Raw genomic sequence first — 22129 nt, forward strand, 5'->3', positions numbered from 1 at the left:
CTTTGTTGTATAGAACTACGTTTTAAAAAAGGTAAAAACTATTTCCCAGTCTATACAACCAAGTAAGGAATGTAGTTAGTGGAAGTATCTTTGATGTTTTACAACATCCTGAAAGTTGACCCATTAACAAATTCAACAATCTTCAACTATTACTTTTATTATATCAAACACCACAAAGTTTTAAATTCACAGATATATTATATATAATAAGGACATCTGTAGGATATCAGTGTTCCAGTGAATTTAAATAAGATTTTTGTTTATTTTAAAATAGAGTTTTTTTGTCCTGATATACTCTACGGATGTTTTAGTTTATATTGGCATTAAAAGAGTCACTGAAGTGCTTTTGCAATTTTGTAAATTCTATTTTATTTAAAACCTTTAAGTCCTCTAGAATGCCATTAGATCATGTCCTCCATTTCTATTATCTTACTAAGAACAATCTCTAGTCTACAAATATTTCATACCTACAAAAGCTGTTTATAGAGATAATCTTTAATTTTCTTAGTGATGATATTTTGGCTTTTGGAAAGTTGGTGAATGAATTAGGAGGAAATGGCTATTCTGTATGAATTAGTATTCAAAAATCAGAGAGTCCAGCACAGAACTTATTAAGTGGCTTACTGAAGAGAATAGGACAATTTAATTCAGATCGATTACAGACTTCAGTGGTGACAACTGATTTCAAATTAAATTGAAAAAATGTATATGCATTTCAATATAGTCTAAAGAGACACCACAACTATTGAATGATTCTGTGACAGAATTACACATATGTATGAAATGGTAAACTTGAGAAGCATTTGTAACGGTAATTACTTCAAGTGTACTCTAAAGAAAACATTAATATTTCCATCTCCTACACTGCAGACAAATAGTAATAGTTTAGTATGCAGCTGTCAACCAATGGATGCTATCGTCTCTTAATTGTACAAACAATTTAAAAATACTTAATAAAATCTTAGTTTACACTCTAAAATTCTGTATATTGAACGCTTTAGTATTTTCGATGTTTTTAAACTAAGAATAATAGGAAGTATAGCTATAGTGGGAAGTAATGCTTTTAAATGGCCAAAATACATCCTAGTCTATGAGTACTGAAACTGCTGAAGCCATACTTTAGGACCACTTATTTCTGTAGGCTCACCTGTTGCAAATTCTGCTAAATTTCTGTAACATCAGTAAAACCAAACAATGTTGCACATGAAAAAAAGTGATTACACGTGGTAGGAATTTGAAGAAAAAAGGAAGATATCCAGGTAACATGAAAAAATAACAAAAGTGGAACAAAAGTAAGTTTGTTCAGAATACCAGTCAAGTTAACTTACTTCCAAACATCAGTGATTTGCGGTTGATATAAATTCAGACCTCCATATGAAAAATACTTTTTTTTGTTGTGTGTGTGTTTTTGTTTTTTTTTTTTTTTTTAAGTAATATAGACTCTATCAGTAAAGACGGTAATTAAAAAGAACTCATAAGTCGCTGTATGTGTAATGTCATTTTACTTTACAGATTGGACTGCATGAACTCTACTAGCATAACTTATTGTATAGCTTAATTTTATATTAGGAAACAATTAAGAGGTGCATAGGCATCAAACTACTATCTGACCAAAATTTGCTGATCCAGTACTGCTGTTGATATCTAGTTGGTTGGAAATTCTGGTTATTCAATGCATCTTCCAGGTAATTATTTCTCGCATAGTTTGTATGGGTCTATTTAAAACTGATCTCTTCATGTCTGGTGTATATCTCCATTGCTAGGAAGGTCCGTTGTCTTGTTTTTAGGTGTCATTCATTAATTTTCCTGTATATGACCTCTACTCAACATTCTTCCTTCAGGAAAGATAGAAAATTATCAATTACCTAAGCATTTAAAGCAATTTTGGAAGATTTTTTTCTATGAATGAGAACACAAATTAGAAATTCAGCAAGTGACTTTGCTCTCAGAATATCCATTGTAGGCAGCTGTCAGCACAGTTCCCTCATAATAGCACGGTAAGAGTCCACTTTTCTGAAATACCTCTTTTCAGCACAGCAGTAGCTGAACAGGATCAAAATGAAGTACAGAAGAATGTAAAAGGCTTGTTGTTTTTTTTTTCTTTGTGTTTTTTTGTTTTGTTTTGTTTTGTTTTTGTTTTGTTTGATTTTGTTTGTTTGTTTGTTTTTTAAATGAACTCCCTCTGCTCATTCATCGTCCAGTAATTGAGGTTGCTGATTTATTATAAGTGTTTGTAATAATATAGCATTTTAACCCTGCCAAATCTATTCCTTTTCTTTCTATGGCCACATATGAACAAAACTGAAATTCAGCTAATTATCTTAAGGAGCTGTCCTACTTTTTGTCTCATGTAGAGAATAAATGACTAGGGACAAAAGGACTGAGTGCAGACAGAAAGTCATTTTGGAGCAGATCATTTCTGATCTCTGCATAATTGCACACTGTTCAGTTTACAAATTAGAAAGAAGTTTCAGGTTGACACTTTCCAGTAAACATTTGTCAATCACATACAATTGGCTAAAACTGTCAATTATGCTGAAGAGTCTGCAATAAACAGCGTATAATTCAGGCCTGACATCTCTAAACAAAAGGGTTACTTATGCAGTGTTCATGTGAATTTCTCATTGCCTTTTGTTTCACAATTTGTAGAAAATGAATAGTAGAAATTGTAATAAAATTGTAATAGGTTGTGACAAAAGAATTTAAAGGATACTTACAGCCTTTGTGAATACACTTCTTACATTAAATACATTAAAAGCCATATTCTATATGCGAAGTTCATAGTCTTGCCATGTAACTACTCTATTCATAACTGTAAAAGTGAATCTGCGAAAATAACAAGCAGTTCTTAAGAAGCAAGATCCAGACTTTGGTGAAAGATGCTCATGGGAAAATACAAGACCCATGTCATTAAATTCTATTGTCCTTTTACAGTTAACAATCTTTATATTGAGGTGTCCTCTTTATGTGAAACCAATGGAAAATAAATAATTCTATAATAGAGTGGACTTAATTGAAAATAACACTACATTATTCAGCTTTTATTTGGCAAGTGTTCTTGAGGTACATCTATTTTGAACTAGAGAGACCACAGACTACTGCCTGATTTTGATTTTTTTAAAATTTATTTTACAGTGCTTAAAAAAAAATCAGAAAGTACTTATATCCCCCACAGAGTCCAGGGGTTCTGCTGTTACTTCTAGTGTCGTATATGACAGAAAACTAAAGCAGTTATATGCCACTAGTGATTGGTAGAATATCACTGGGATGAGAAAGTGCTTTGCATTGTGCTCTCATGAGAGCTGAACAACCTTTAGTAATGTATAAACCACACTGTTAAAATTGGCTTCACAGTCACAAAATTCTGTTCACAACATCCTAAAATAGTGGCCTCTAGTTAAAAAGAATACTTTTTCAGAGTCTAAAAGTATCAAAATCTAAAACTTCCTATGGGTTAATTCCTAACAATATTTTTCAGCAGATGTCTACATACAATGAGGAGGTATCAGCGTGACAAGTAACGGCTGTTGCACACCAGCAGCACAACCCTCATCAAAGTTTGCATTGGTATGGAGCAAATGAGAGTCTTTTGGAGAGGAAGAGAGGAAAGGTGCTTCTGCTGCCAGTTCCTGGAATGGGTCTTTAAATGCGATACCAGGCAGATGAGGCATATAAATTGCATACCAGGAAAAGCTTATAATAAAAAAAACCCTGTGGTGGTCTCATGCAACCCTAAGTGTTCCATGCATTCTGATGAAAATGATTAAATCTCGTTAGTGATTGCAAGAAAGCAATCAAAATGATCAGCCAATGGATATCAGGGGACTTCTAATAGATTAGTTAGGGCTTGAAGTGAATTTAAGACAGTTAAGTGACAGTTTGTATTTTAATAGACAGAAAGCTATGCTTGGAAGACAGAGAGAGAAAGAATGTGTGTTGTTAAGAAACTAGGTTATATCTCAGTCTACAGATAAGATCACTCATATGAGAGAAGGAAAAAGGGAAAATAAGAGAGGACAGCAGAGAAGTGTGAAGAATATTTTGATTATAGATCATCTGTAGTCTAGATTGTGTTCTTTGGGGTAGGTCTGTGAAACCATTTCTCTCTTGTCCTCAGAGTCAGAGATGAATACCAATTAGTACCTTAATACAGATCAAGGATCTGTAATAATAATCCATTAATACTGATCAAGGATCAGATATTTTGTGTGAGTTCAATGTTACACCATGACCTTAAGAGCTCCAGCAACTATAACTAAATAGAAAAATGACAAATGACACTGGGTAAGCTCATTCCCTAGGGAGTTATTCGTCAGCTTAGGTTTGGGAAGGCTACTGTGTTCCCGATTAGGAGAAGGATTTGCAAGAAATGCAATGACATGTGACCAATATTTTGAAGAGCTGCTCAGAAGGCTGATAATATAATTTGTAAAGAAAAAGCTTTTTAAGGATTTACAGGCTCTATTTTAGAGTGACATAAATTATTGGTCTTGATTTACAATCTTTCTAAAATATTAATAAATTTCACTGTAGGAAAAAAATGTGAATGTCATAAATACGAATACCTGAGGTAAAAATATACAAAACCTAAAAACATATAGTTTTATGTAGGCCTTCAAATTGCAGACAAAACTGTAGCTTTCTTGGTATTTATTAATTTTACGAACATACTTACATTGCTTATTTAGTACATGCATGTTTCTGCAGTATCTATGCTGGAACAACATTTTGTTAGAGCACTACATATATTTTAGGCAGTACATTTTGGAAAAATTATTGTACTACTCACATAGCTAATATTATTCAGCTTTTGGCCTGTTGTGCTCTTATATTATTTAAGCTAATTATGATCACTTAGAAGAAGTTGAAAACACAATATCGCCGTGTATGCATCTAGCAGACTATAATGGCCATATGTGAAATGAAATATTATAGCTCATAAGGATAAGAATATCTTCTGTATGTTTTTCATTTACCATTTAGCCAATAATCTTATAGTACGGTCTTATGATATTCATAAATCTTTCAAGTAAACATGGTACAAATGAGATAAAAATCAGGGGGTGGGTGGTAGCATCCAGCTAAATCTCGAAACAGAGTCTTGGTGCATGTCTGGCCTGCATATTGAGATGTCAGAAGGAATAAACAGACATCTACCTATTGATAGTACCTTTGGATTTTCATAAGTGTTAAGATATCTGTCATGGCTATTATTAGACTTTCATTACATTCTCTAGGAGGGATTTTATTTTCTTTTAAAACTGTAACAGGATTCAGCACTATAATTATGGAATCAACAGTTATTTTCACAGCTTTAGAATTAAGTGACTTGCTTAGTTTTCCATTGATATCAGGGATTCAGTGTTTCTGTTCAGAATATATTTTTCTAAATCACAAAAAAAATCCACAACTATAATAGAAGGCACTATCTATAAATACATCTCTTCTATGATTCTTCTGTTCACTTACTAATTTAAATGAAGACAAAAAAAATTTGCAGCTAACTGTTCATCAGCTTGCAAGTACTTCATTTCTGTTATATAATGTTTGTACAGGACACTCATTCAATTTTCTGTGTGATTAAAACTCATGGACTTTTTTTAATAAACTACATTTGATTTTTAAAGACATTTTTTTCTTTCCATTAGTCATTCTATTTCCTCTTCCTTAGATCCTAATGTTCTACTAGAGAAAACAACAGTCAGCTCAGGTCTCCTTCAAAATGACTGATGATTCCCATTTATGCGAATGGAACAGAGGCACTTTGTTCTTATCAAAATGGCAACTGCCTCTATTGTGCTCTGGCTGAAGGATCCCTGTGGTATTTATAAAGTCTGGCCATGGCAGTTTTGCTGAAAGAGGACAAGTCCTCATGAGTTTCTCATTAAGCAATGAGTTTAAGAAACAAACCTTGAAAACAGATAAGCATTCAGTTACAGAAGATAATGGAAGTTTTTGGGGAGTTGTTTTTACTTTTTAACTATCTCAAGTTATGAGGCCTAGCTATGAAATAAGGTAGCAAATACCACTATCATGACAAAACAAGAAACTAATACGCTTCAAAATATTTAAATTCTGCTCTACAAGTATAGAAACAATTATGTACTCATCATACTTACAAAAGTATAATAAAGAACAGCATTAATTTTCTATACTTTTATCACATATTCTTGTAACTATACAGTTTTGCTTTCTTTACTGTTAACTGCATCTCCTGTTTTTTACGCATGTCAGTGATGTACATTCTCAAGGTTCATTTGATTCCACTTTAATTTCAGAAATGATAGAACTCTTTATGTGTAGATTATTAGTTTGGGGTGTTTTTGTTTTTGTGGTGTGTTTGTTTTTTTTTTTGTTTTTTTTTGTTTTGTTTTTGGGGTTTTTTTTAATATAAATCACTATGTTACAAAGCTGTCAATTTCTCCTTTTGAGAGATAATTCCAAGCCAATTATTTTATACTGAGAAATACTGATATACTGACACATACCTTGACTTTCTCTAAGTGATCCTGCAGAGAGTCAATTAGCAGATCCCCCACTGGCTGCCAAGATCCCTTGAACAATTCAGCCTGGCGTAGTTTCAGGTCCAGTTCATCCATTGCCTCTTGAAGGCCCTGCAGTCTTTCAAGAGCATCATCTATCTTCTTTTGCCAATCAGCAGACTGTAGATTCAGCTTATCCCACTCAGTTCTGACCTCATCTGCTTGCCTTTGGAGAAGTTTAGTGACATTGTGGGCCCTTTCCTCAGGTGACAGCTCTAAATGTGAAAATCAAGAGGCTTTTAAGACATATTCTGTCTTAGAAGAAAAATAATTGCTATCTGGTTAAGTTCAAAGCTCAGTAAGAAACTATTCTTAACTAAATAAATTTATTTTATTAATGCATTCTCATTTGAAAACCTTTTAACAAATTTTAATCTTGCCACCATATAGATCACTAAACTATGCATTTAAGTGCATAAAGGCATTTTTAAAAATGCAAGGTGTAGCTAAAAATTCATCAGCTGTGACCTGATTCAGCAAAATAGTTCTGCAGATACATAAATATTAAACATTGTGAATCTTTTACTGCAATTGAGAGGATTTGGGAGCTTCTGTAGTACTGAGGTTAAATTGCAGCTTTCAGATCTCAAATGGGCCTATAGTAATAGAAAGATCCTGAAGGTTTAAAGCCAGTTTCAAAATCTGCTTGTAAATATGCATGTCTATTTAGTGCCATAGTGTTCAGAAGGATTGCTAAGGGTTTCTTTCATCTATATTTTTAGCTTAGTTCATGAGTACTGACATTCAGCTTGAAGTGTAAAAAGAATGCTTTCAGAGCGGCTGGCAGAATTTATTTAATCATCACTGATCATCACTGATCTTTCCAGCAACATGCCATTACCCTGCTCTTTCTTCAATTACCTCTTGGTTCTGGGTAGAGTTTCTCCAGTCCCTCCACAGGCTGCTCTGCTAAGAAGATTCGCACAGTCTCCAGCGCACTCCTGATAACAGGTTCTTTTGTTTTCAGCTCCCTCTTGAAAGTCTGAGAGATGAAACAAAATTATTGTAAATGGATATATAATGAAATGCTGAGTGCTAGCCTTTATTTTCATCAATTTAAGTGCAAAATTTCCAACAACAAGCTTCCATGTGCCTATTACAAGTAGCTAAAAAAAATTAGTGTAAAAGAGATAATCAGCTTTTGCTTAACCGAAATCACATTGTATTCAAAGGAGCAAATGTACTGCCAGCATGCTGCAAAGTACCCAATGTTGCTGATCAAATTTTCACTGCAAGAGGGATCCCTTTTGTTGATTAACATCAGAGTAAGCTCAAAAACCCAGCTGCAAGGGGCAAGGCTTCATCTGGCTCTGTATTGGACCACACCAGCCTAGCTAATGGTTCTTGAAAGCAAGATTTACTAGAATGGAAGAGAAAATCCAATATATCTCACAGCTACCACTTTGCTACTGCTGCTGGCAACTGTTATATCACTAGGAAAAACAAAAAAGGACCTATGGATATTTCACATGTTAACCCATAACAATTAGTAACATAAAAAATTCCAGCATATTAAACCGTAATACTCTGTTGCAATAGTGAAGTAGATGCATCTCTTCCAAAATTACATGAACCGAGATTTTGGCAACATGGATTCAAGGCCAAAATGAAAATTCAGAAATACAATCTAGCCTTGATGTAGGCATGCATGAGTAAAAATAAAGGGCAGAAAGTAGTCCTTATGAAATAATTATTTCCTAGTTGCTTTAATCAGTTGTTCAGTGGCATTCTGCTTCTTTTCAGATCAACTGTATTTCTTCCCTTCATCTCATCCCTTCCTGTCATTGCTGTCTCATTTTTGGCCTATTCTTCCTCTTTCTTATTTGCATTTTTCTTCCTTCAGCATAAGCTCCTTTTACTATGTCTCTTGTATTATCTCATTTTTAAATGACCATGAGTAAGATTCTTAAGGTTCATATTTGAAGTTTTGTGAGGCTACTGAAACGACACATATCTCATGTTGTTGCTGTTGTTATTGTTCACTTTGATTTTGTTGTCGTTGTTGTTGAAGAGAATTCAAGATTGCATTAATCTGAATCCATATGCTCACTGCAAAAAACTACAGAAGAAACCTGGCCTGTGGGTTACATATTGCATTGGGTCTTTTACATATTATATTGAATTTATCTAAATGGTCCTTACCACTGTTTTATTTCAACATTTTCTTCTCTGTTTATGAAACAATATTGAATGCATACTGTTTCCGAGTAGCACGGGTGTAAAATATGCAGATAATTATAGTGCAGTGTAGCACAAAACACAATACTGCCAAAAGGAGAGCCGTATGCCGTGAGTAGAAAGCAAATATTTTACTCCAGGGATTAGAAAATTCTTTTTACAACACAAGCATTATATAGGCTTCTTACATAATAAATTCACTTATTCATTTAAATAAAATATTAAACAAAATTTGAGTTTATATGCAAACTAATGAAAGATTATAAATTCAATATTAAAAAGTTCATTACAGCTTGAATTATATTTGCTATGAAATGCTCTGTATGGGAAATTCCTAACAGAACCAATAATGAGACTCACAGCTGCAGTTTATAATAAGAACACTCAAAGGTAAAAATTCCTAATACATTTCAGGAAAGTATACTTAAGGAAATTAGTGCATTATTGTGTTATAAATACTTATATAAACTTTTAATCAAGTGGTCAAGAAATGACCATAAGGTTTGTAATTGTGAATCAGCAAAGTGTACTTTCCTGAAGGAAATAATGAAGTAAAAAATGTTAATTCTGTGTCATGGACATGAGAGGGACTGGGATCCCTGCATGAAAACTGTGTGGGGTTAGTCCAGGGTTAAAAATCTTTAACTCAGACATTTTTAGATTTAGAAGTTTTTACAATTCATAGTTGACTCTTGCATGAAGTGCAATGGAAAGAGGAACTATAATAAGCTTTTTTCATGCCTCCAAATGAGGAAAATCTTATCCTTTAATTAGCCTTAATGCTGACCTCACGTTACATCACTCTGTTGCACTAGAGTGTGGCAGGTCTGCAGCTCAAGTAAGCCAGCAGGTAACATAACTTAAAATGTTCCTCCATGGACCGTGAGCTTTGCTCTCATCTGGTAGTGTCAAAAGTGACATCAGCAGTCTTATTGGTTTTTAAACATTACAGTTGTGTAACAGTTTAAAGATATAGTGTGCTTTATAAACATCTCCAAAGACAAATTATTTCTCAGAAATGTCTATGCCCAAAACCAAAGAGAGGTAGCACCCGCACAAAGGTCTGTTGTGCCCACACACACTAAGAGCAGGAAGGAGTCACTGGTACTCCAGGGGAACACAGAAATACGCCAACTTACAGGACATTTAAAAGCCAGAAATGCCTTTGAGCTATGTACTTGGGAACGAGTAGTACTGCTGTGCTGGAGTGCTGCGGCTGTAGTCAGGTCGACCCCAGCTATGTGCATGTACAAACAATGAGAAGGACACAAAATACGTTTTTCCAGCTTGTATTGCTTTTGCATAAATCCATACCAACCAAATACACTGAGTAGCATTTTATCTCCGAAAGAGGGCTAAAGCCATATTCCTCCAATATGTCTTGTGCAACAGAACAAGGATAGCACCATCAGATATGCATACTCATCCCATAAAATGTGTGAGCAAGAGTTGCCTTTGCCTTCTCAACTGAAAATAATAGAGAAATGATAATGGGAACATTATGACTTTGTATATTTTGTATTTAATCACAGAAAGGAAAACAGTAAACCAATGTGCTAAATGTTTTCTCCTTGAACTTTTCCCTTCTGGATATTCGAGCTGGTGGATGTGATTATAGTCTGAAAATCCTGAATTTTAGAATAGTACACAGTATAGTGTTAAAATGTATTTACAGTTTTCGTTGTCTTCCCTAGTTTTGATCTGCAGACTTCTACTGAGTGTAGGAAATTTAAAGAACGAAAAAACGTGAGACTGAAGCTGTAGCATAGAACAGCATTAAAAATAATGAATGCTCATTTCATACTATCCTAGTCCAAAAAATGTTCCTTCTGCATGAAGATAAAGCCGTATTTTCTGATTAATGTTTTGTTGTGAAATATGGACATACTAGCAATAAAAATCATAAGTAGCAATAAAAGATACTTTCTCACATTTTTGGGAAAAAATATATCTATCTAGAGCCCTGACAAATACATCTTTATAATAAGCAGACCATCATTGAAAGCAGAATTAGCCTAAATGAATGTCTAATTTACAGCTAATGATTTCAGGCTAATTTCATTGAATTCCTTAACATCTTCACACTTTGTGGTGACTGTAGAGGAAATCGAACATGCATAATGTATGACCTGACAAAAAACCAAGTAAACTACTTTATTTAAGCATCTCTATTTGTCATCAACACTACAGCAGTAATGGTATTCTGTCCACTACTTTAATAATACATATATTGATCAGCTTATGTCAGACCTCCGCTACTCTCTCATCAGTGTCCTTAAATCTTTTTAGATGGAAAAACACAGATTACTTAAATTGAAAGATGAAAATATAATGAGAAGAGAATTGTATTACTAAAACTAATATTACTCTCTGTTAATAGAAAAGCAGATATTTTTTGTTTTTAATGAATTTCAATGAGAAAGACTACAATTAAATTGATTCAAGATGTTTCCCAACCAGAATACTTTTTAAAAATGGGTTTTGACCTCAATTTAAAAAAGTAGATATTAACTGTGCTACTAGAAAAGATTAGTGTGTTGAAGCAGAAATTGTGCTCCTTACACCCTGTTGCTATGTGTTTCATGTGAAAAGGTTTCCAGGGAATTGTTAATAATTAACTTCTATATTCATTAATGCTGTTTATGCTATTAATACAATCACTACACAGAAGATGTGGCAGCTCTTGAAAGAATGAAAGGAAAAACAGGCTGTCTGCACGATGCCTAAGTTACATAACTGAGATCAACAGTAACATGTACACAGTTATTAATACAATTTCAATTAAACATTATTATGAAACTTAGTAAAGAAAACTGTAAGATAATTAAATAATGTTTTGATGAAGAGCACTATTTTTTCTCATTGATTAACCACCGCTCTGCCCTCCCCTCTCCATTCTGAAACTTTGGCATAGACACAATTTCTTCTGATGCCAAAAATCAACAAAATGACCCACTATATATATATATAAGTTCAAAGAAATAGTGGTTATGTGGGTGTATTCAGGAAAAAATCCAAATTGCCTTGTCTAAAAAGCACCTCACATTTATAATGCAACACTGATTTTGACTGCATGGATATCTCTTTTCTCATTTGAGTTCAAGCTCTCCTCTGGCATAGGTTCAAGTATTTGAAATTTTCATCTGAATCCTACTCTTAAAGTTTTTAAAGCCAATTTTGTCAACTAAGAGCATTCTAATGGTAAGAACCACCTTCTTTTCATCTCTGCTATGAAGATCTGAGGTATTCCAGTTGATCTTCTAAACAATGGAGAGGTTAAATATGTTTGTTTTTCTTTAAATTACAGTCTTAAGGGATGCAAATTAGGGAAATAAAATCAGCTTGTAGCACTGCTTTAGAGAAAGGATTCAGGCATAAAATTATGCTTGCATTCATCATGCCGTTGCTCAGTGGCAATCAGTTAAACCGCTAATAAAAAATGTCCCTTGCTGAGGCTTTTTCTCTTCTCACATGAAGAACTCTACCTGGGTTCACTTCTGGTTTTACCTGGCAAAAACAATTCTTCACAGAAGGAAAGACATTGCACTGACATAGGAAGACTGAAGCTGGAAGTTTGGGTCATTGGAAAGATTGGTCAGATCAGGTAGATACTTAGCTTGTTTACGGAAGACTTATTTTCAGAACTGACATTCAGGAGAGCAAAGTGAACAATCAGCAGATTCTTTTTCTTAAGACCAAAATTCAACTACCTTACTTTCATGTCCCACATGCTGAGAGCTGAGTTTTGTTCTTAAGCAAGGGCCCAAAACTCTCAGAAAAACACAGCTTCCCAGTACTGTGCTCCAGTTTTAAGTCAGATACTTCTACACTTGTGGTGCAAACCTTTTTAGAAGCATGTTTTTATGTTCAGAAATGAGCTAACCTGTTCACTCAGACACAGCCTTTTATGTCTGCTTCTCTAAAAGAAACTTTTAGAGCAACAGAAAGTCCACAGTGCCCAGGGAAAAAAATACAGTTGAAAAACTCCAAGCAGCAAACATAGATTTTGTCAAAGACAACCTGAATTTGACAAGAGTTCCACATGGATAGTTTTTCCCTCCCTCTCTGCAAGAGATCTTTGAAGAGCAGATAGTGTAACATAATTTCAACTATTATGTTTTGTTCTTTTATTCCACAGGGAACTGGAACACCTATAACTAGAAAGGCCTCACATTAAACTACAGAAGTGCTACAGAAAAAGAAAAGGAAAGAAGCCATATTTCTAAAAGGAACCAAAATGTTCTAGTTTTGATACTAGACATGATGACCAAAGATTTGTGTCTGTATGTATCTGCATGCGGCAGAGAAGATAAACAAAAGGAGAAGTGAGGAGATTTATTTTGTAAAGTCATTTGCACCTATTCATGGTGCCTTATTTTTATGCAACACTTCTCAAACCTAAGTTTTAAACACTTCAGCTGATTGCTGAGTGACAGAGAGATCACTTAGTCTATCACTGAAGTCTTGCCACCTTCATAATGAGTTCTGGGAAACTTTCAAATAGCTCATAGAAAAATATACAAAATCAACATTTTATGAAAAATAATTTCTCTAGATGAAAAGAAAATTCTTTGATCTAGAAGTGAAGGTTATGTTTGCAAATACTCAAATATTATTCAAATAATAAAAGCTTTTTGGAACAAATCCACACAAATCCTTCTCTAAGTCTTGCTTTGGCTCAAGAGTTTTCTTTCAATAAAAGATTTGAGTTAATGTCAGGCTGAGTTAAAGCAACATCTATATTGTTTCTTTCATCCTGGTGTTCTGGATGGGCTTTAAAACTACTTTAAGGAAGTTGCTACAAGCATCTGGCTAGAACAGACCTCAGGCATTTCATATGTCTTAACTTTCACAGGGGGAAAGGTAAAAAGGGATGGTGACGCTCTATAATGTCATGGATATTTTGGCCTCACTGTTTCTGTGATAATGCTGGAAGTCCCAAGCAAAGATTTGTGAGAAAGACACGTCCTACACATCACCTCTCCAGAAGGAAGGACTAGGAAATATGACCAAGCTGCCCCTTGCAACAAAGCATTATAGTATCTTAGAAAAGCATTGTGCACCGACAGTGAGATTTTTTCTGTTCATCTTTCTCTTTGGCTTTCTCAGCCATTAGATGAAGATAAGCCCTTGAGAAACCATATTGCCACTGCCTCCCATCAGTCTGCTGCTGTAGACAAATACCTGTTTCCCTGTGTCAAAAGTCAAGTTGTATATGATATTTCCAGACTTTCCACAAATTTGGGGTTCCCAATAACTTAAAGCGGCAGGATGTGTCATAATCTCTTCCCAAACCTGATATTTGTTCTCAAATGTGTTCTTCAGTATGAGGGAGGATAATCTATTAGAGCAATATTTATAATACAGCTACCTGATGAATGGAGAAAACACAGGTATTCTAGATCCATTTTAATTTTATAGGACCATTTCACATTTCTCCATTAAGCAATCAAATCAGAGATTTAGGAACTTCATAACCAACACCTTTTGTTGCAAGTTTCACAGGCTGAAAGTTACATAGACGCAGCAGAATGCCTTGACTGGGTGATCACAGGTTTTGGAATATTCTCTTCTCATAGTATCAAGTTCTGTAACTGACAACTTTAACAATTCAATAGAAAATATATTTGTTTGAAATAACTTTTTAGATGTCACACTCAAGTACACTTGGTCACCAAACAGGAAGAAAAAACATCCCATTATGTCATTATTTTAACTAAAGACACATGTGGATGAAAGCAAGGAGAGCTAGAATACTATATCCAAGTAAATTCCAAGAAATGGAATAGTGGAGAAATGTCATAGTATAAATACTTACATAGCTCATTCTAATCACTATGTAAGGTAAATACCTTTTAAACATGAGAGGACAACTGCTTTGTATCAGTAAGGTTCCTTGCCTTTCATCTTATACTGTTCTCTGTAAAAAAATCATCCCTGGCACTGTATTGCCAGCTTCCTACTGAACCATGATTTGTCCTAGTGGGTTGAGGTCTGGTTTCTGTTATGGACATCTCTTATCCACTGGTGTTTCTCAGATAAAAGCTTTCATCAGAAATGAACACAAAAGAAACAGTCTCATCATCAGGGTGTAAGTGCTGAAGTTGGTATGCTGTCCCAGTTACCTTTCACATGGTTCCCTATTCCTTCTCAGAATAACAGTTTCTCCCTATTTACTATTTCATTTGGCAATTCTTCAACTTTATTTAAGCAGCACACCAGTTTCCTAATGGGTTTCCTTATGTTATCTCTAAAAAAGCACCACTGAGGTACTAGAACTGTGATTTCACATTCAGACTTGAATAGACTGCAATGGCATAGCAAATTAAAAACTGTTTTCCTGAAAGCAGACATTAGGTTAGCATCAGACACATGGGAACTTGATTCAACACAGGAAACATACTTAAAGCATACATTTGCCCCCCCCAAAAAAAACCTGTGTGAATCTTTGTATGAAGAATTATTCAGCAGTAATGTGTTATTTTGAGGGTTGTTAATTTGGTGGGTTTAAAACCCCCCAACTTTCTATACAAGTGTTGGATTTAAGTTCTTTTTTACTACAAAGCTTAGTCTAGAACAGTTCCCATATGATGGTCTACTACTGGCTTTCCATAAGAATTCTCCAATGAAACTAGTATGAGGCACAGACAGATAAAGTCAGTCATCATAACAGTTTCATGATGCACACAGTTGTGCCTTAGGGTTGATATCATATACTCTTTTCACAAACATTCCCAAAAGTTAGTAGCAAAATAGGGTTTCACAAAGTACACACGAAGTTTAAATGCCCAATCTAGAAGAATTTTCAGAACTACTTATTTAAAACCCAAATAATTTTAAGTTGGCATTTGTTCTGGCCATGAAAACTGGCTGTCTCTCATAGGTCTATGAAAATGCTGTGTTGCTTTTCAAAAAAGCCAAGCGGCTGTTGATAAACACTTCCTTCTCCAAAAGGCTGTTATTCTAAGCTGTGTTTGAAAATTGTAGTTAGTACTCTCATGCAATAAGTTCAGTTTTCATTGTCTTTAAAATATATTTTAAAGGGTATCTTATTCCAATGAGGACTATTTTCATGCATCACTAAATTGCAAAACTAAAAGCAATGACTGAAAGATTATTTTTTTTAAAATCATACCCTATGAATGTCATTCTGTTTCTGCACAGTGGGAAGATCTCCACCAATGGGTACTTGCTGTTTTAATTCATCCTCCTTCAATTGCAACCATGCCAAAAGTTCCTGAAGAGAGAGATGTAAACGCTTCCACTGGTCTGTACTGGCTTCCAAATGGGATCTGAAAGTATGTGTTAAACAAAAGATATATTCAGGCACATTGAAAATAAAACCCAAGTTGTACAAGCTTGTTTACTGAAAAAGATCCTAGTGTTTCATTAGCTTAATGATTTCTAAATAGCTTCAGTAGCTTTGAATTAGATTCTGGCAACACTGATTTAAATTTGGTTCCACAACCTTGCCTGAAACATCTGTTATTTTCCCACCTCTTGTGACGTGTATAGTTTTGTGTATGCACACGTGTGTGTGTTTTCAAAATTATTTTAATTATATTTTTACTTTTATTCTTCAGCAGCGAGTAATAATAGCTGTGTTGAATTGTCAGTCTCAATAAATATGCACAAAAATTTTGCAGGACTTGTGTGTGAGTAACTTGGTTATCATCTAGGATTACTAGGAGATAGATAAATTAACTAAAATGTAGAGAGTAGTTTTCAACTCTGAGAAGAGCAAGCATTTCTCTAAACCAACCCACAAACCATTCAAACTCACACAAGATTAATTTGGTTGCTCACCTTTAAGATAAAAGAACCAATGCCATCCTTTACCCTCAAAATAATGAGGAAGTTGTTATAGTGAATAGACCAAATGTCTGTGCCATTTGAACAGAGGTGTGAATGGAAGTAATTGAATTGGAATGGAAAAATTAAAAGACAGAATACTACTTTGTGCAACGTCTCCACCATAAAAACATCTTCAAATATTTCCTCTGTGTATGTGTAAATGTGGGGATTTTTTAATACTGGGATCAAGTATTGAGCTACTAATTTTCAGCAGCCATTGGTACTGGGGAGAGAAAATATGTGACTGAAATACTGCTGGACTGATCAAATCTTCAATGTTGTTTACGGAGTAGATAAAGTACACTAAAATTTTGTCTTTCTGCACTTAGGAACATGCTATTTTTTAATTGCTGGTTTGAAGAAATGCCTAATTCACTCCCAGTTAACATAAGAATTCCACTTAGAAATTCAAATCAAAAGCAGCATTATGTAGCAGTGAAGTGATAATACGTAGTGGAAAATAAAGACACATTTTATTTCATATATTTCCTGCTCAACTTCCACTTTGTTCATATAACATTTCTTTTTCAGTGATTTCGCGTAAGATCACATATTTTCTGACAGTGAAAATTCTGTACCTATATCTCATATAGAATGGTCTATAAAGAAATGCAATAAATGTGGACTTAGTGTTTTGTAGACCTTATTACGTAGTTTGGATGTGGAAATAAGGAATTGCTGAAGGCAAGAACAGTTGTATTTCTTTGAACTGCTCTATGGATGCTGTCTTTTTTCTAGCCTCTTATGCCAGGTAATTAGAGTGGCGAGGAAAGAGAAAGGAAAGGGGGAGATGAGCCACAGGCTGAGAGAAAGCTCAGCTGCTCTGGTATGTGAGCTGACGGAATATTTTCTCCTTTTCCAAACTTAACAGCTGTGTGGGAGGGACACCCAGAGACCACGCTGCTTTTTGATCTCTGCTCTCACAGGGCAGCTGTGCGCTGAGACAGAACCTCAACAGGAGGTTTTGCTTGGAGAGGCCAGTCCTGCAGGCAGTGAGGGCTGGGGAAGCCCCAGGACACCTTTGGAAGTGGTGAGCAGGGAGAAAAGCGGGGATGGTGTATGGGGAATTGCAGGAGGCAACAGCCAAAGCAAGGACCACAGGGCTTTTGGAAGGGGCATAGTCAAAGAGCCAAATCTCTGAGTCAGGTTAACTCCTGTTTCCCATGTTTATCTCGGCAAATGCAAGCTTGCTCCAGACAAGGCAGCAACTGGAGGCAAACACTATGGTCTTCACTTCTTTCCTGTTCCATAGGGAAAAAGTGCAAAAAGAGTGACCCAAAGTGTTTTCTTACTGGTGCTGTGCTCAGACCTGCCCCATTTTGGTGAATGGTTTCCCTGAATCCAGATCGTTCTGCCCTTCTTTCAGCTTCAGGACTATATATGTGTGTTAGTGTACATTATATGAACACACTCACATATTTATAACTGTGCTCAAGCATGTGCAAACAAAAAAGATAATAGGAAAAATGTTTTTAAAACTGAATTCTTTATAAAAAAGAAAGTGTTTATTAGCATAAACAGTACTGACTTATCAGAATTAAAGGTAAAAACGGAAATGAACTTGGCTTCTCTTGATATCTACCATATATTTTATCTATCTAAGGGATTTAGAAAATAATGCCCAACTAAACTAAATAAGGAGACCTGTGGGACTGCTGCCTAGGGAATGTTTCATATTTCTACTCTTATACCTCTTTTGCATAAGCATTGCTAGTTATGATGAAATCTATTCCATAGAATGTGATGTAAAGAAACAACTCCAAGCAGACGGACTGAGAATAGCCTGTTCATTCAGCCCGGTGGCCAGCAATATTTAAATTGATTGTCTTAGAAGTTAAAAATTGTTTCTTATCCTAATCAATAAGTTGTTGAACACCTTAAGCCTTTTATTGAAAGCAAATATTGTAGAGAGGAGGTCTGTTGCTTTGAATGTTTAATGCAAGAAGTCACTGTGGTATAACTAGCTTTACTATTTCTGACTGTATTAATGATAGCAATATATTTGGGCAAGTTCATGGATAAAAAGAAGAAAAAAGTCTCAGAGAGACCTCAAAGGGTTATATCCTTCTTCTTTTGCTCCTCAGGAAAAAAAAAAAAAAAGAAGAGGAATTTGGCTCTCTTTTTCTTTAGCTACTAGAAATCTTTTCAGCCTCACATCCTTCATTTATTTTTAACGATTGATGTTAATAAGATGGCTTTTGTCATTACACAGACTGACCTCCCTCAGGGCCTGAGCTGAAAAAGCTAATATTTCATACATTACTTTGAAAAACACTTCTGCCTTTTGCTGCCCTCTGAACTCCTCTGAACTACCATCAACACACAGCAAGCAAGCAAATGAAAAAATGCCTGAGACTGAATGCAACAGAGCTGGGTTGCCTACTGTAAAAATCATGTCTGAAGAGAAGCTTCCTGGACAAGTTATTTTGACTAGTAATCTTCGGCCCTATGAAGCCTGTACCTTCACTTCGTCATTTGTAACATTATCATTAATTATAGTTTTCCATGCAAGGAGAAGTTTTTCCTCTGGACACACTGCCTATGGATTTCCTTTTACTCCTGGATTTTATTTGGTGATTCCGTCCACTCTCCAAACAACAGCTAAGATATTAAATAATGTGCCTTCTCATTTGCAAGGCTATTCTTTGTTTTACACTGGAAATACCAGCCTTAGAAATAAAGCTTATTGTAAGTATATGTTGTTTAGTCACATTCTTTCATGACTCATTGATAAGTCATACTGAGCTATAGAAAAAGTCTGCATTTAGAGGGGGTGCAGTTATTGTTTAAACGTGTTAATCTCTCCTTCTGTAATTACAAAACCTCATCGTATGCCTCAAATCCTAATTCCCTACTATCATTTTCACTCCAAAAAACCTAATCATTCTTATGAAGTTAGGCCGACATTCAAAATAGCACAAATAATTTCAAAACGGACAGAAATGGTGCTGTCAGAAAAAAAAATTAAACCCTTTTACTTGCAAAAGGCAGCAGTCCACCTTACACACCAACTGTAGTCTTTTCCTCACATTTAGATCCTACCTAATGTTTAGAGATTTCTTCCTAAGCTCACTCCATCTGAGGTTCATGTTATCCAGACGTCTCTGCAACAGGGTTGCATCTTCAGAGCCTTCCAGGGATCTCAAGATTTTCTGCCCGTTTTCATCCAGGTTGTGAAAGATGTCAGTATGAGCATCAATTTCTGCCTGTAGTTCCTGCAGAAGCAATAGAAAACAATACATGTAATTTCTTACAAAATCATAGAAAGAAATCACTTCCCAAAAGAGTAGAAAGGTTATCAAACACAGAGTTAGCACAGATTTTGATTACTCCTTTTAAGGCAAGATCATGTACTGTGTACACAGCCATATTTCCCTTTCACATGAAGGCTATGTGCATTTAATAACAACTTATTTTCCGTACAGACCATACTGAACAAAATTTAGGAAGTCAGAAGTCTAGCCTTCGACAGGCAACAAAGCAAGGACAAGATGTATTTACTGCACACATGAGGAAAGAAAAACCCCTCAAAACCCTCAGCATCTCAGGTAAATCTGACCTTCACATGATACGTCTTCCTGTGCAACATTTTCAGTTTGAGCTGGGGACTGCAACACCGGTCCTCCTGCATGGCAGTTCCAAGAAATCTACACGTCTGCAGCAGCCGAGCTTTGAAATGTCAAGTTCACTTACATTCTGTTGACAGAATGCATTTTGGAGCGGAGGCCTCACCAGTCAATAGCAATAAACAGCCACTTTGTGCTATACCAAAACACTAGTCAGGGCCATGGCTGTAGGAGGGCCTGAGAATAGCAAGGACCTAGAATATGCAACTGGCTGCTCGTGTTGAACAGCCAACTTTTCTTATCGCTTGGTAACTGCAGGCCAGCTCTACGTTTTGAATTCATTTTTTCCCCCTCATTTTTAGCACGGCTGTTTCTGCCAAAAGAACATTCTTTAGAGAGCTGCTTGGTACCAGCATTCCTGCCTGCCCACACGCTCAATGCAGCCTTTGTACACTGGCTGCCCTTCTCCGAGAGTTTTTCATGCTGCAGCTCCACAAGTTCACAGATTCTTTCACAATGAACAGTGATCGAATCAAGCTCTTTAAACAGAATAAAAATAAAAAGAATAATTTAAACACATACATACGTGAGCTCACATGTACTTTATATGTAGCTACGTACAGAAAAAGTTCCTTCACTTTCAAACAAAGAAGCACACAAAGAAACAAAGAAAATGATCCAGTGAATAAAGTTCTGCCATTTCTCCCGGAATGCTTAGGCACTAAGATTTTTGGTGGTGGTTTCTTGCTGCCTGCAATAGGAGTGCTGGGGATGAAATTTGAAAGGGGAAATGATTTATGGCATTTGAGAGACAGACCCAGTGCTAACTGAGCATCACAGATAGCCCCTGACAGAAATGTGTTGCAATATTCTTTAGAAGAATGACTTTGAAGGAGGGGAGAACACAGCTTGCCTGTTTGGTGTGTTCCTAATTGAATTGGTTTTATTTGATATTTTAAGTGCAATGTTATCTGCACTGAATCATGAGTAGATTGTCCTTGTTCACCTGCTGCTGTTCCAAATGTCATTGGCCATCCTTTGCTGGATACCTGTTTCTTGCACAGTAACAACTAACACTGTACTTGGAGCAATTTCAAGGTGGGCTAGGAATGTCTTTGGTACAGTAGAGGAGTTCTTATTGAACTATTTTACTTTATCTACAGTTGCCATAGCAGTTAAGTAGTTAGGAATGAGTTTGGAATACATCAGAGGTAATTCTGCAGAATGCAACTGTATTATGGATATTGCATTTATTTATTGATGTTAAACAGACTATTTAGACTTTAAAAATGCCATTATTAAGGTACAAAACCATGTATAATAACTTCAGGTATGAATGCCCTTACTTGAAAATTTGTACTTTATTTCAAGTCTGAATGTTGTTAGCTTCAGCTTCCAGCAGCAATATTTTGCTTTTGTTTGACTGACTGAAGAATACTTTATTACAAAATTTCTTTCTCTTCATTTATGCATTTGGAGGTTTTCTTTAAGCTAGATTAAGTATCACAAACCTGATATAAACAGCCAAAACAGTATGTAAGAAAAGATGAAGTTCACAGTAAAAAAGTTCACTTTTAATGTCTGTATACTTCTAAGGTCCTTCTACATTGAAAAACTGATAAATCTATTGCTGGATGAAAGAATTATCATATCCACTAACTGTTGCACAAAATGCTTAGTTTTTAGGGTGGTGATGGAAACAGCTGCCTTTTTCTCAGCAAGAGTATGTGCCATGAAACATACGTTGAATAACTATGCACAGTAGGAAGCTGTCAAATCTATGCCCTCTTAGTGCTTTACTACACATAAAACCACAGTGTTTTATAACACAAAATAAAAAAAAAAAAAGCACTTCTACATTTTTATTGTTTTTAGAAAATGTGTCTTGTAGACAACACATTCCATACTTTTTTCCTGATACATACGTATTTTTGAAACCAAAATCGAGCCATATTCTTTTTATTTCAGACTACTATATAGTATCACAGC

The 22129-nt window shown here is 35.3% G+C and overlaps 1 protein-coding gene across 5 annotated transcripts in view; it reads right to left on the reverse strand.

The window, feature by feature from the left end:
* The window catches only part of DMD (dystrophin), a gene marked incomplete at both ends in the record, with an annotated part of 1256016 nt that overhangs the window by 179972 nt on the left and 1053915 nt on the right, over positions 1 to 22129 (reverse strand). For all 5 annotated transcript variants that reach the window (XM_080362523.1, XM_080362521.1, XM_080362520.1 and 2 more), the window contains 4 exons: positions 6489 to 6757; positions 7404 to 7524; positions 15856 to 16012; positions 19617 to 19789. In XM_080362523.1, the coding sequence (XP_080218649.1) occupies positions 6489 to 6757; positions 7404 to 7524; positions 15856 to 16012; positions 19617 to 19789 (720 nt within the window). The remainder of the gene's footprint in view (positions 1 to 6488; positions 6758 to 7403; positions 7525 to 15855; positions 16013 to 19616; positions 19790 to 22129) is intronic.

Source organism: Nesoenas mayeri, assembly GCF_963082525.1.
Source record: "Nesoenas mayeri genome assembly, chromosome: 1".
Classification (NCBI taxonomy): Eukaryota; Metazoa; Chordata; class Aves; order Columbiformes; family Columbidae; genus Nesoenas; species Nesoenas mayeri.